Below are 15,787 nucleotides of genomic sequence, written 5' to 3'. Positions count from 1 at the left end.
TTTTCTGGGTCTTTACATTCTCATCTTCTATATGACTGATAGTTCCTACGTCCTAGAATTGCCCTAACAATTTATAGTGCACATAGAGTGCATAATAAATGCTCTATGAACGTTAGCTGATAGTGGTTAATAATGAAATAATGAAGACTGGGTGGATCCCAGTCCTCCATTTCCTACATCCTACTCAAAAAGTAATTTGCACCAACACAGAAATCTTAGTATTAAAGAAAATTCATTCTATCACTTATTTTCTCAGCATTGCTGAGCAACTGGAGGAAATGATCCTGTTCTTGGAACACAGGATGGAGGATTTACAAGACTTGGCTGTACTTAATAGCCTCTGCTTAGCAAAACATTTTTTTAAATATTAAAATGATAGTCCTCACCAAAGGCCCAGGTATTAATTATCCGATCGTCATCCAGCAGAGGTAAGATGTTCCAGTCACCTACAGGCCCCAAAAATCTAACTGCCACCATTTCCCCAAACTGTCAACTAGTATTAACTCTATACCAGCTGCTTTTGTGTATTTTTAGATTTGGAAAGGAAGCCCAAAAGAATACTATTCTCTATCTTAAGAGAGCAAGATGAAAATAAATATACAGCTGCACTATACATTGAAATAAATACATACAACAAAAACCATCAAGCAATAATAGCACTACAGATTTAGTTATGCCATGAGTATTATGCCTGGGGCATTCAGTTGCTTAAAACTATGCCAAAACAAAAAACTCAAAGCTGCAAACTGCTAGCAATTCAAGGAACAAGTGATTGTCCCTGTATCTCATGACAAAATCAAACGATAGCCTTTGTAGTATTACATAGCATCCACAGAGAGCACATTTCTTTGGTTTTGTTTTGAAAACTTACTTTAATGCCTATATGTTTTGATATGAAATGCTATAAATTTATTTACCACTTGCATTTGCCAGTCAAGAGCTACATTATCTTATTGCCTCATTTGGCCTATCACAGTATATACCTTGTGGCCCAAAAAGCAGTGTTATTTATGACCACATGCATCAGAAGTCTTTGAAGTTAAAAACCAAATTACTGAACCCAAAATCTTTATGGAGGAATATGGAATCATTTTTTTAAACAAGCATTCCAAGTACATTTGTGCACCTAGAAATCTGTGAACCATTGCTGTGATGAAAGGGATGTATGTTCTAGCTTACGTACACACACACACATATGCACACACAGAAGTTGGACTCATATACTGCATTTGTATGAAAATACAAATAAATGAAAAATTAGGCCTGGGGAGTTGAAACCTTTATTTTTCTTCTCAGAGATTTTTCAATTGCCAAACACAAGCCACATCTCCTACTCGTGTGGCGTTAGAACAAGGACGGGAAACCATGGCGTGCACAGATGGGGTATCAACTGGTGAGGGACGAGACCAGCCATTGCTCTTTCAAAAATACATTTTCTTCTTGGCTGTAAATTCTGCAATGCAAGACCAGGCTCTGGCACACGGGCTGTCTCTTAATTAGTTCTTAATAGAGCCAAAGAACTTCTTTCCTCTAAAAGATGAAACAAGGACAAGAGGCAATGTGAGTTCTCTCACCACCTGTCCCTACTATCACCCCTTCAGAGGCCACCAGCTTGACAACATGAAATTACTGCTGCGGCTCTCTAAGCGCCTTACTCATCCCATCTCTACCGGCTATCAGCAGGTGGAGCTATTAGGACTCCGTTGACACCTGCCATTGTTAACCCCAAGGGGAGTGCTGACCCCTCTGCTTTCCAATTCAAATGTCATTGTTCTGATTATACAAAGGCTACCTAAGAATCTTTTTCAGGAAGTCCAATAGGTAAGAAGGTGACAAGGTGACTTTTAAAACAAGTATCTCAAGGACATGGAGTGAATATTTTTCCCTCTTACTTCATTCTCACATTATTTTCTTCTTCTCAAATATACATATAATTCTTCTTAGAAAGAGGTAAGTGGCCTTGCAAACAATGTCCCTGGCAAGACGATGATGATTATGTTAATTAACTCCACAAAAATCAATCTATGGAATGTTTAAGAAGGACATCCAAACTACTCATTTCTTCAGCCAAGGTTGCCAATTTGGAGACTGATATAAAGCCAAATTTTCCCTGAAATTCCTAAATTCAGAGACATCCTGCAGGCATCGACTTACATTTATCTCGAGGTCTGCCAAAGATGTATGTGAGTAGATGGGTGGGAAAGGTGAGATTTATGGTCACTGGGTTCTCCAGTTAAGAACAAGTGTGCAAGTGTAAATTTTGAGCTCCTCTTCAATCATAGGTGGAAAGGGCTTGGCAGGCTTTTGTAAGTCTTATGCCACAATCTAAAAATAATTCATTCTGCAAGGCATAAAATAGTTCTCGCTTTATAAAAATAGCACCATAATTTTTTAAAATGCACTTCTACCAAAGGAACCATGTTCTAACACTGTAAAACAAGCGTTCCACTTAAAGAACAAGGACACCGCACCCCATCCACGCCTTCCTTCCCTGTCCCCCTCCCAACCAGTCATGTCCCTCCTGGGACACTGTTCTGGGTGGTGGGGATGCTAGGGCTGCCTAAGGCCAGAAGACTTGGGGGGCCTTCCATGGTTAAGCACAGCAGAGCAGAAAAGCCAAGGGTCAGCTGTCTTCATCTAGGACCTCTGGGTGCTCCTTCCAGAACGCATCCCCAATGATGTCGCAGTGCCAGGGCACTGGCTTGGCCCTGGTCCGGGTCACTGCCACCTTTTTCCCTTCCATTTCTGCTGGCAGCTTAACTTCTTTTGTTGTGACTTCATCCACCTACAGGTAAGTTAAAATATTGGCATTGTTAACTCGAGAGTGGGCTTGGGAGAGAAGGGGGAGGCTCATTTTTTACTTTATATACTGACATACATATATTTACCAGGAGATATACAGATACACATTTATCTCAACACACATGGATTTCTTTACAATTAAAAAATACTTCTAAAAAGAGTTATGTTGCAATATTCTCAAAGAACATCTTAGGAACAGAGATTTCTTGTTCCTTGTTAGCAATAACTATAGAATTTCTTTTTTAAAGAATAACTGTAGAATTAATGGTAGTTTTGCTCTCCCACATGCATTAAGAAGTATCCAAAGAACAAATGTGCTTTAAAAATATTATTAAAAGAGCTGAAGTTGCTAGTGGAATGACTGACTAGCTCTCAAGGTTCCCCTTAATACTTGAGAACATTCATTTCAGAAAAACTACTTTGGATAGAAGGAAATAAATTTAGAGAAGTCATTATGACCAGGAGCTGGTACAGAGAAAAAATATTGGTAGAATTAAGGATTTAGGTAAATGTCCAGACTCATTACAGAATATTAACATAAGTATGAATGTCTGGGGAATCCCATGAATATTCTGCAAGTGTCAGAACCCTCATACCAACGTCTCTTAGGGCCTCATATTACAGATGTCCCAGGATGGATGCACAATTTAATGGTATTATCCAGTGTAGGAGAAAGTATTCTTTAAATGTTTTATGAATGCACCAATCCTTCTAACTGTACTGTAACCCTTTAACCGGGTTTTATTTGATTTGAAGAGCACTTATGACACAGAAAAATAAGTGTCCTAGCTCTAAAATTCTGTGATTCTACTAACAGAAGAGATTCAAGATCACAAAGCTCACTGACAAACTGATGCAATGAGCATGAACTGACCAAAAAAAGCATCAAAATAGTAACCTATAGCTTCTCATTTTGGGAAGGGTCTAATTCGTGTTAGCAACTACAGTCATAGCAGCATCCAGGTAGCAGGCAAGACAAACTTGGGATGGGACAGACTTTCTTCCTTCCCAACCTCCATTTTTCTTGGGACACAACAGCATTACCTTTTGCCATATCAACACAGTCCCTTTCCTATACATCAGCGGCTCATTATTGTAGTTGATGTTGAATTCAGAAAACAAAATCTCATTCTTGTCTGCTGCAAGAGTTCCCTGAGAAAATAAAAACCGATTTACAAAGCTTTGTATGTCTTATCTCTCCCCTAACCCTACCATCCCACCCTCTGCCTAAACTTCCACAAACAAATCAAGAAGTGGAAGTGTTTTATCAAATATCTTTTGATACTGAGGAATTTGCATTTTAAGAGCAGTTCCTATCATTAGATGTATAAATTCCTAAAATTCTCTTCTGTTAAACACTATGCTATATACCCAAAACTAATACAGAATAATATTGAACGTAAAAAAAAATTCTCTTCTGTGGCAGGCAACGGCTTCGCAAGCCATGACTGTGATGGGAGGACAGGAATTAATAGATATCTATTCTGTACTAGCTACTTTATGTATATTTCCTTACTTGATCCTCATAACCATCTCTGTTTTAGAGATGAGGATTCTGAAGCTTAGAAAGTTTATATTAATTGCCCAAGACTATAGGTTGCTTTTATTCTCCTAAGAATCAAAATCTAAACTTGGCTCTTCCAAGCTGGATTGACCTATTAGTATTCCTATTATTACTATATATAAATTTTCATCATCATTGTTAGTAAAGGCAACTATTTACTGAACAATTATAAAGGACCAGGCACTGTATTAGGAACTGTTATGACACATCATTTCATTTCAGTTATCCTACAAGTAGCACTGTCACCTAATAATAAAAGCCAGTGTTTAAGTACGCACAATGTGCCTTGTACTATCCTTTGTGTTTTACCTACATCACCCCATTTAATTCTCACCATAAACCTATGAAGTAGGAACCACTACTTTCTATATTTTACCTATAACAAACTAAGTCAGAGAGGATAAAATTAAACAGAAACATGGTATGAGTAAGATTATTTGGCTCCCACAGACTAGGCTCTTTATAACACACAGACCCGAGAAACTGCAGGTGCCCAGCAGGGACTGGCACTGAGGGAAGAGGCCAGGTGGGACTGTCAGAGAAAGAAGAGCACACGCGCTGTCTAAAGAGGGCAGTCCCGGCTCAGCTTTGGCCAAGCGCCACCACGAGGGAATGCAGAGCCAATGTCACAGTTTCCATTTTCCAGGTGAGGACACTGAGGCTCAGGGAGTAGTAATAACTCACACAGCGTCATAGAACAAGTAAGCAGCTGCTAGTATGATTTTTATATGCTTTCAAAACAAAGCTGTAAAGAGAGCTTTAAAAGAACGCAAAATATCATGGGAGAGCCTACAGAAAACTGTCCCCGTTAAGCATTAACACAGTAAGTCCTTTATACCTGTAATCTCTCTTGGGCTTGTACTGGTGTTAGTCCTGACTGCTGTACGAGGGCCCAGAAAACTGTATTGTAGAGGTTATTGATATGACCTGTCAGGAGAATAAAGTAGCACTGTTTATATATATATATATATATATATATATATATATATATATATATATATATATATAATCCTTATATATATATATATATATATATATAATCCTTATTCAGTATTCATGCTTTAAAGAATACTAGAGTCCCACCTCTCTGCTCTTTAAAGGAAAGAGATCTCAGAGATATTTAGTGATCTGCCCAAAACCATAAACAGGAAACATGGGGGGAAGTGGGCAACCAGAAACAAACTTATTTCTTAACAGATTTTTAGTCTGTCATTTCAGTTATGTTTTACACAAATCTGTTAACTTGTGCACTCAGCTTAGGAATACTTTCCAAGTCATGTGATTTACACTATTCCCGCCTCTTTTCCAGTTCTCCTGGCAAAATCAAGATACATTAAATGAGGAAAAGTCTCACAACACTTCATCACAGTCATATCAGGCAGGATTCACAACTCAAACCCACTGAACAGGTGACCCCCCCCCACCCCTCTCCGAGAGGGAACAGGGACTGGTAGAGACTGTGGCACTCTGACTCCTGTGAGTGCGTGCATGTGCAAAGGCAGCGGCCACTGCAGAGGGTCTAGGTTCTGTCCAATAGCAAGTGAGAATACAGACCTACTACTGCCAGATATTCTGATTTAAAAAAAAAAGTTGTAAATAGTATTAACCTGAAATCTCCCAATTTTTCAATAACTTTCAAGTAATTAAAAAACCTTAAAAAAATATTTCATTCCCAACAAAATACATGTGAGCCAAACCTGTACCAGATCACCATCTCTAAAGTCTGGAATTGGTGGTTTAATTGTATCTGTTCAGTTCCTTTCACTTACAGTCTGCTTGCCGCCAGCTGAGGTAGTCCTTTAAGGTCTGGTTGTTAGGATACACCACAACTCTTCCATCAAAGCCTGGGGGATACAGAAGGGGCTGGTCCTCAAAGTAATCCCGCCAATAAAACACATAGCTGGAGGCGAACTGGGAGGCCACGTGAGTCATGAATTTACTTGCAAGTGTAAGGCACAGTGGGTGGAGCAAGAAAAGAGAAAATACATGACATTAACACCATGAGAGGGCCTGTGGGTGCAACAGAGAGATTATACAAACGGGCCAGCAAACCTAGAGATAAAATATGTTGGGCTGAGAAAAACTTCTGATATTTCAGTTATATATCTGAAATGTAGCCTGCCTCTCCTGCTCGTTCTATAAATAATTTACTAATACCAATTTTTTCTCTGTAGGATGTAATGTGAATTTATGGTTTAAGAGGGTTTTTATTTTTAAGTCTTGAAAGGAGAGGAATCATTGTTTAAAAAAAAAAATTTATTATATGATTTATCCCCTGCAAGAGTTTCAAAATAAATATGAGATGTGTCTGTTTTGTACTAAAATCCTCCTTTATTAAAAGGTTAAGCAATACTGCAATGCCTGTATAGACTGTCACTGGATAAAGCCAACCTATGAATCATTAATATTATATTCCATGGTCTATTTTTCTAGTCTTAATGTTCAATACCCAATCAGTCTAGAAGCTAAGGTGATGGGGAATGGAGCGAAAAGAATCAAAAAAAGAGGAATATGGATGGAATGCTCAGATATCAGATCAAAGTACAATGGTCCAAACAGGAATATACAAACATTCTGCAGCTGCCAATACTTAAGACGTCATCTGTGGCCTGCGAGTCTGTGTTTAAGATAAGCAGAAACCAGATGTTATTAGGAAATATTCTGAAGGAGCGGGGCTATGGAATTACCTGGCCCTTCTTTTAAACCAATTGCTTTTCCGCTTGAACACAAAGCTGTACTCATCACTCTGTCCATATGCAATCACAATATCCTCTAGTTCTTCCATTACGGTCTGGGCACATTTGGTCATTAGCTGGAGAGCACGGCTGTCATTAGGTTTTGCAAAGTTGTGCTTCTCAGAAAACCTTCATAAGAGAAAAAGAAGAGGGAAAGGGGCACAAATGCAAGAGCTTGTCATTAACACTACGGGTCAAAGAGGCTGTTCAAAGAGGACGGTACTGTAATAGTGCTGTGAGTCCGAACATTCCGCCAGCCACAACCTAATCCATTACCTTAGGAATTCAGGTTTTTCTTGTCCTGACCAACTGAGAAGAGGGGATGTAATTGTTAAAGCTCAATTCCCTTTTCTATAAAATGGGGACAGAGAGTATTTACTTTATAGAATCGTCCTGAAGATTAGGGGAAGATAACAAATGTAATTATGTCTGACTCCTTAAAAGTGTTCAATAAATGTTTGTTACAATAACCATTTTTATTAAAATAGCACTTAAGAAAAAACCCATATTCCCATCGTCGTTACATTTCTGCCTTTTTTGACGTTCTTTTTTCCTCCTGAGCTCAGTCCATGTGGCCTGTTACTGACAATGAAACAAGAACATACTGTAAAGTGTTGCCCACTGCAAGCCCTATGTGGTCCTCTGAACAGTCAGCATTCTAGCAAAATAGGTGGGCAGCTGGCTTTAGAGGTGCAGTTCCGTGCCCAAAAGTGAGTTTTTCCACAAAATTCTTTCCAACACGTCTCTGCTCACAGGTCCCCTGGCCCGCGTCTCACCAGGGGGACACGCCGTCGCATTTAATTACCCAAACCAGCTCGCGTCTTAGCAGGTCAGAGCCAGCACGTAGAATGATGCTCAATGCCGCGCGCTCATTGGCTGCCCCGTTACTCCGGTGACCATAAGCCGGGGTCTGCGATCCTGTCGGGTGTCCCCGGAAGCGCCGGCGAGCCGCTCGGCCCAGAGCCGCACTCACTCACCGATGGAAATTCCTGCCATCCAGCCGCACCACCACCCAGCTGTGGGGCAGGCAGGTGTCGTCAGCCTCGAATTCCCGCACGTACTCGAACTTGCTCTTTGCCATGGTCGCCGCCAATTTCAGGCACCGTTTCAGAGTGACGGAAGTGGAAGCCAAGCAATCGCGAATCTTCACTCGGCAAGCGCCCCTCATTCCACAGCGCCCCGGCCACGCGGAAAGTAAAGGACGGACCAGAAAGCCCGCCCCGGAAGTTCCTATGTCTCTTCGTGGACGCTCTAGCCTTAGAGGACGTCGGCATCCTTCTCGCCTCTCCTTGTAGTTTTCACTCCACTTTCGAGCCTAGGAGGCGGGTTTCTCTTAGCCCGACCCGTGGTTGCTGGCTTTCCTCCTGTCCTACAACAAATCATTTTGTGACGAAATTAAAAAAAGTCCTTCTAAGTTTGAAGTTTTGTTATTTTTTTCTTTATAAATGGCATTTATTAATTTGCTGTAGAAAATGTAAAATATACAGAAAAACATAATTAAGAAAATTAATACTTCGTATATCCCCTCTCCATGTCAAAGTATTGACGCTTCCTTCCAGTCTCTTTTCTCTTTGTATATGTATGTTTTATACAGGGAACACAAAATTGTAATCATACACGTACAATTTTTGTATTTTCCCACTCACCTGTTTTCAAATGTCATTAAATATTCAAAGCAAATAGACTCTTATTCCAGCATACGGACATACTAAAATAACTTGGTTAACATTTTCACAATTAAATAAAGACCTAATGTTTTATTTCTTGTTGCTGGTAGGTAGATAACAACAGTTACAATAAAAAACCTATTATTTGTATTATGCTTGTGATTTATAAATTTATTTTGAATTCATTACTTACATTGGTTTTAATCTTCAAAGAATTATTCAAACACTATGAAAGGATATATGGTGAAAAGTCAATCTCTTGCTAACACCTATCTCCCTATTTTAGGCAGTTACTATTACCAGTTTCTTATATATCCATCCAGGGAGAGATACAGATATACAGATGATATAGATAAGTACATGTTATGTGTGTGTGTGTGTGTGTGTGTATAATGTCAGAGCAACAGGATGTTACTTCCTTCCCTCCTCATATGTCCCTCTTCCACCACCTGTTTTGAGCACCCATCCTGCACGCAGGTCAGGTGTGTCGAGCCTTCAAGAGGAAGCAAGAAGGGAGCACTGCTTCCTCACTTGCCAGCTGGGAAGCTGCAGAGTTTTCCTGGTGCTGCCACTGTAGGAGAGCACCAAGAGAGTCACTGAAAGATCCTGAGAAGTGTCATCTCTACTTCTCCCTTCAAGTTTGGGGATGTTTGTGAAGGTAGAGACCACTGACTATGTCACACTTGGATGTTTCTGGAGCAGTCTAAGCCAGTAGATGAGGAGCAGCAAAGTAATGTGCTGAGGAAAGGAGAGGGATAACGGCGCTGCAGTTCTCCCTAGACTTTGAGGCCTGGAAAAGATTATCACCATCAGTCCCATAAGAAGGATCTCAGAGGTTACCGGGGGAGGGAGGAGCTGGGAGTTGCCTACGAAGTCACCCTCCTGAAGAGGGTTTGGAGACAGAGCTGGAAGAACCAAAGGGAACTATGGCTACTTCTATTCAAGGGAATCCCAGGAAGATCCAGCTGATTCTAATGGTGCCAAAGCAGTAAGAGAGAAGACTTTCCACCCCCAGGTTGAAGGCCAATTACATAAGGAGGCCTCTGCCTCTGCCTCTGCCTCACCTACACCCAATCCTGTCCCTCAATGGGATGGAAATTAAGCCTTGAAAACAGGGGGATGATCCACAGGATTTCAGAACCAGACCATGTCTCCTACCTCCATTCCAGGTTGTGGAGTCGGGGCAGAGTGAAAGCGCAGACCTAGGACCTCCTGCTCCAAGTCCTCTTAGTCATCAACCTGGCCTGCTCTGGGGCCAGACAGAGGGGAGGAGGTGACAATGCTTGTCACAAAAAGACAAATACTGTATGATTCTGATACTCAATGAGGTGCTTAAAGAAAGTAGAATGATGGTCATTAGGAAGTAAGGGGAGTGGGAGAAGTTGAATTGTTGTTCAATGGGTATATTAATTCAATTTTGGAAAAGATTAAAAGAGTTCTAGAGATTGGTTACACAACAATACAAATGTACTTTACACTACTGAACTGTACACTTAAAATGATTAATATGGTAGGCCCTGGCCAGGTAGCTCAGTTGGTTAGAGCGCTGTCTCAATAAACCAAGGCTGTGGATTTGATCCCCTGACGGGCACATACAAGAAGCAGTTAATGAATGCAAAAATCTCTCTCTCTCTCCCTCTCTCTCTCTCTCTCTCCCCACTTCCTCTCTCTCTAAAATGAATACATTTTAAAAAATGGTTAAGATGGTCAATTGTATGTTATCTATATTTTACCACAATTAAAATTTTTTAAAAATTCTGCACACAACAGGTATTTATGACCTAAGTGGATATTGACCTCTATTTTTTAAAAAAATGTCTATTACTTAGGAGATCACTTACTCACTGAGGCTGACAGAAAGAAAAGTAATTGCCTTTGGTATGGAAGTCATATTTCAGTTTGTCTTCCCTGATGCTGACTCATTTCATTTGTACTAAGAGCTGCATTATGTAAATGAAATTCATGGTGGAAGGGGTAAGAAGGACTAATCTGTCTCTAAATCTCCCTCCCCACTCTAAGTCACTCTAATCAAATTTCTGGCTGGAAGTAATATTCAATATTGCTTCCAGGAATGGACTGCCTAGTTCTGTCATGGTTTTGAAGTTGCAGTTTTGCCTGCCCAGCATTCCTTTTTCTGTCTTCTGCCAGTGGCACCCCAACTGTCCTTTCCCCACCTGCAGATCATTTGGCTCACGTGAGGATAATGCCATCTCACCGTTGCTCTGACCGAGGCAATTGTAGTGTCTCAGTGTGAATTACAAAAAGGACCCCCTCTGCAGTAGACACCGTGGTGCACCAAAGGACGGGTACGTATGCCTGAATTGGATTTTAGCCCCTGCTTGTCCTCTTTGAATTGAACACTTGCACAAATATTTGTGGTGGCCTCATCAATAACTGAGACTTGGCCAGTCCTGTTCAGAGATGGGCACCTGATCCAAGCTGGGTCAATGAGACAGTCGGGATATTCTACCAGAATGGGAAAAACAGTCTTCTTCCTATTAGAATTGCTACACTAGTGGCCACATTGCCTTCAAGAGAGAGGAGTCCGCCCATCAATTTGGCCTATGCAAAGGGAAAAAAAACATCTGAGAGATGGGGAAAACTATTTCTGATGAAACTGAGCATCAGTCTGCAGTTAGCACTACTCCTAGACTCTTACAAGTTCCAGGAGGGCAAGGACCTTGCTTAATATTTTTCAAAGCTGTATCCTCTATGCCTAGAACAGTGCCTGGTACATGGGAAGCAATCAATAAATATTAGTTGAGAGATTAAGACAATAAGTTCCTTTTCTGTATATGAAATTGGGTTTTTAGAGGTCTCGATTCATTGGGGTAAAAATAAATGTTCTCCTTTTCTGCTGGTTAGCAATCCCCGTAAAGAATCTTGGCCAGATCCCATACCTTCCCAGTTAGTAAAATGTATTACTGTTGGTATTCAAAGGTTGGTCAAGAGGACTGTGCTTCCCTAAGGCAGGCAGCTTTCTCCCTCAGTCCTATTCTTACCTGTATCAACTCAGGGTAGAAAGGTGACTTATATAGCAGATCTGGTTCTGGCTTTTTTAAAGTATATCTTTCAGGGCCTAAACTTGTAGGTGCTTTTTGAACTTAGAAGTGGGCTACTTCACATCATATGTTCTCAATTTTGGGCCTTAGGTATAATTTCAGAACAACAGGAAAAATCCCACTCAACATCTTGTTTATTAGGTTTGAATTGGATCAAAAAGCAATTCATATAGATGAGATGAACTTGACATTTTGGATAAACTTAGGAATGTGAGTAATATATGCAAGGTGAGTGACGTGAAGATTTACGAAGAGATGGAAAACTAATCTGGCTATGGTGTGAAGGGTAAATGAAAATGAAGAACACCTGGAGGCAGCTAGCCAACTGAGAATATACTTTATATTTCAGATATGCAGTACTGATTAAAAGAAGAGATAGATGAAAAAAGGAGAAAAATAAAATATTTTGAGGTCCTAAATCACAAAAAAGTTCAATCCTTTTTAGAAAAGGAAAGACATTAAGAGATCTTGAAATAATATAGATATTACTATTGATACAGAGACAACGTCATGTTCTCCACATAACTAAGAGTTATTTATAAGGCTACATATTGAGTGCCCTATAATAATTTGGCCCTGAATGGGCCATAAGTTGGTAGTGAAATTGATACGGGCAGAGAGATACATTTCAATTTTTTCCAGGGGCCAGACCATCTTACTGAAGAAGGAATTTGAAATTGCCATGTCCATATAAAGGTGGAATGTGGAATGTGAACTGATTTTCTATTTAGCTTATACAATTACTCATTTTTAAGTAATAGAAATTAAAATTTTAAAAAAAGTATTAATTTTTTGAGTAATTTGCTTGGGAAGAATTATTTCCTAATTCAGATTCAAAGACCATAGGAGAATCAATTTATAAAAACCAGCAAAACAAGAAAATCAGGGAAACTGATAGTTGGTTCTTTGAAAAGATCTATGCAATTAATGAAATTTTAGTAAAATGACCAAGAAAAAAAGGGAAAAGATACAAATTACCAAAATTAGGAATGAAAGAAGAAACATTCTGAACCCTACTGAAATTAAAAGGATTATAAAAAATATCATGAACAACCTCATGCCAACAATTGGACAACTGTTGAAATGGGCAAATTCGCAGACAGAAATGATAAAACTGATTCTAGGAGAAATATTAAATCTGAATAGACCTTTATCAAAGACATTAAATTAATTTAGATATTAAAAAACTTCTTACAAAGGAAAGTCCACGTCCAGATGACTTTCTTTACTCGTGAATTCTATCAACATTTAAGGAATTAATAATATCAATCAAACATAAGCCCTTAAAAAATAAAAGAAAAAGGAACATTTTCATGCTCATTTTACACTGATACCAAAGCTACGGACAAGGACCAAGAAACTACACAAGAAACTACAGACCAATACCCTTCATGAATATAAATGCTAAAATTCTTAAAGGAATAGGAATCGGATCTAGTAATGTATAGAAAGGATTATACTTCATGACCAAGTGGAGTTTATCCAGGATTGCAAGTTAGCAAAACATCTGAATATGAATTAATGTTATGCACATATTACAGAATAAAGCAGGGATCAGCCAACTATGACCCATAGGCCAAATCTGGCATGCTTTTGTTTTCATAAATTAAGTTTTATTGAAACACAGTCATACCCATTCATTTACATGTTGTCTATAATTGCTTTCATGCTGCTATAGAGTTGATTGGTTATAACAGAGATCATAGAGCTCACAAAACCAAAAAAAAAAAAAATATATATATATATATATATATATATATATATATATATATATATATATATATATATTATATGGCCCTTTCTGGAAAATGTTGCCGATCCCTGGAATAAAGTAGAAAGCCATATCATCTCAATAAATGTAGAAAAGGCATTTGATAAAATCCAACAAACATACATAATGAAGTCCTCCACAAACCAGGAATAGAAGGAAACTTCTACATAAAATCTACAGCTATCATCAAACTTAAAGATCAAAGATAATGCTTTCCCACTGCCATTGGATACAAAACACAGTTGTCCACTCTCATCACTTCTATTCAACATTGAACTAGAGCTTCTATCTAGTGCAATAAGACAATGAATATATGAACATGAAATCAATATACAACCAACAGGAAATGAATTCAGAAAACAATTACATTCACAACAGCATCAAAAAATATTCACAGAACTGTTCACTGGGAATTACAAAATACGGTCAAGAAAAAGACAATGTATGTTCTGGAACTGAATTGTAATGATGGTTGCACAACTTTATAAATTTATTAAAATTCACTGAATTTTACAGTTAATTGCATGACTCAAACTTCAATAAAGCTGCTTTTGATTTAAAAAATTGCTTTCTGCTGAAAACACACTTCTCATATACTGTTTCCATTGCTATCGGAGAGGATTGTCACATCACTGTTTCTGAATTACTAATTCAGACTGGATTAACTAGCCTTGCACAAAATCAACGTAACAATTTACTTCTCTGCCTCTTTTACCAGGCTTTGTTTATACCCATACTTGGCTTTATCGGTTAAAACCTAGTTCAGCTAGGTTAATACAATTTTCATAATAATTTTAAGACAATATTTGCCTTTTCCACTATAAACTCTCATGAATATACAATGAAGTTTCCTAGAGTGTATATAACATATGAATCACAACAGATTGAAAGCAGAAGCAGACTATAAGAGTACAACTATTTTTTTTATTATTATTAAGCCAGGCATTAGATTCACAATATTCTCTTAATTTTTGGAAAAACAATTTTATCATGAAAATATGTTATGTTAACATATAATGAGTTTAGTATTGATATTTTAATTAATTGATAATTAAATATTTCTTAAAGTCCTCAGTTCTTATTTATAATATGGCAAATATTGATATATAAAACCATATAAATAAAAGATCTTTGTAAAAGTTTCCTGATGATAGGAGAACTCAAGAGCTAAAGATTTTCTACAGCAATACATCAAAAAGATCATACACCATGATCAAGTGGGATTTATTCTGGGGATGCAAGGTTGGTACAACATTTAAAAATCAATAAACACGGTTCCTCCCATAAAGCGTTAAAGATTTTAGCTGTAGTATAGTTGCTAGTCTTAAGTGGTTATGCATATGGAAAGATGTTATTCCTGAACTGGAATACATGACCTAACTAACTCCAGGATGTAGACAAGCAATTCAACCTTTGTGCCCCAATGGGTCTGCAAGTGATGGAGCCTGAGCCATCGTGTTCCAGGGAGGAAACGCTGGTGAAGCAGATAAAGAATTGTTGATCGTCAGATAAATAACTAGTAAAATTGCAGCCAGACTGCAACTCTTATCTGATCAACCTTTTTTCCAAACCCCTCACCTACCCTTTTCTTCTCCTTATCAAAAGGTTGGCTAAAGATAAGATGTTAAGATGGATTTTAGGGTATGTAACCCTGCCATCTCAGATGGCCAGCATCTGAATAAAACGCCCATTAAGATTCATGCCCTGTCTCTACTTATTGGTTCTGGTAGTTACAGACAGCACAAATGCTGACTTTTCTGGTTTCACTGAATTAGAAAAGTTCGAGAACCACTACCCTCGTGTACCTGCCAGGTGTAAGAACTCCTGTTTGCTACATTTGACAAATAGGGATTACAAAGAGAATTGGGGCAACCCTGACAGGTGTGGCTCAGCTGGTTGGGCATTGTTCCACAAAGTGAAAGGTCGCTGGTTTGATTCCTGGTCAGGGCACATGCCCAGGTTGTGGCTCTGGTTCCCAGTTGGGGGGTGGGGTGTCTGAAAGGCAACTGGTCCACATTTCTCTCCCTCTCTTTCTCCCTCCCTAAAAAATAGTCTGTCTCTATTTTGCTTGTTAGTTCAGTTTGTCATTAGATTTGACATAATAGAGTGGAATCACATGGTATTTGTTTTTCTCTGGCTTATTTCACTTAGCATAATGTTCTCCAGGTTCATCCATACTGTCACAA

The 15,787-nt window shown here is 38.8% G+C and overlaps 1 protein-coding gene across 3 annotated transcripts; it reads right to left on the bottom strand.

The window, feature by feature from the left end:
- Positions 1-1,257: 1,257 nt before the first annotated feature.
- Positions 1,258-8,314, bottom strand: THG1L (tRNA-histidine guanylyltransferase 1 like). Of its 3 annotated transcripts, none has more exons than XR_016513331.1 (7): positions 8,079-8,314; positions 7,054-7,230; positions 6,136-6,305; positions 5,205-5,293; positions 3,847-3,954; positions 2,155-2,785; positions 1,258-1,530 (listed from the first exon to the last, which is right to left on the bottom strand). XR_016513331.1 is itself a non-coding variant. In XM_090288496.1 (7 exons), exons 1-7 carry the CDS (start codon positions 8,267-8,269, stop codon positions 1,504-1,506), a joined length of 903 nt encoding a protein of 300 aa, XP_090144622.1. In that variant the 5' UTR covers positions 8,270-8,314; the 3' UTR covers positions 1,258-1,503. The 3 variants fall into 3 exon arrangements, 2 of the variants coding, with proteins under 2 accessions (XP_090144622.1, XP_090144623.1); XM_090288496.1 differs by having other exon boundaries at positions 2,645-2,785; XM_090288497.1 differs by lacking the exon at positions 1,258-1,530 and having other exon boundaries at positions 1,894-2,785.
- Between the last annotated feature and the right edge of the window lie 7,473 nt (positions 8,315-15,787).

The sequence above is a fragment of the Furipterus horrens genome, unplaced genomic scaffold (genome assembly GCF_987537825.1).
Source record: "Furipterus horrens unplaced genomic scaffold, mFurHor1.1.pri manual_scaffold_10, whole genome shotgun sequence".
Taxonomy (NCBI): domain Eukaryota; kingdom Metazoa; phylum Chordata; class Mammalia; order Chiroptera; family Furipteridae; genus Furipterus; species Furipterus horrens.
The sequence above is the reverse complement of the archived record's forward strand: the minus strand, read 5'-3'. Positions and strand labels throughout refer to the sequence as shown.

Excerpts from the sequence above, each read along its gene's own strand:
- THG1L (XM_090288496.1), bottom strand. The coding sequence starts at position 8,269 with ATGAGGGGCGCTTGCCGAGTGAAGATTCGCGATTGCTTGGCTTCCACT. Across the intron at positions 2,786-3,846 it reads CTGTGTTGATATGGCAAAAG|GTGGATGAAGTCACAACAAA; the intron begins GTAATGCTGTTG and ends ACTTACCTGTAG. Across the intron at positions 1,531-2,644 it reads TCTGGAAGGAGCACCCAGAG|AGGAAAGAAGTTCTTTGGCT; the intron begins GTCCTAGATGAA and ends TTCATCTTTTAG.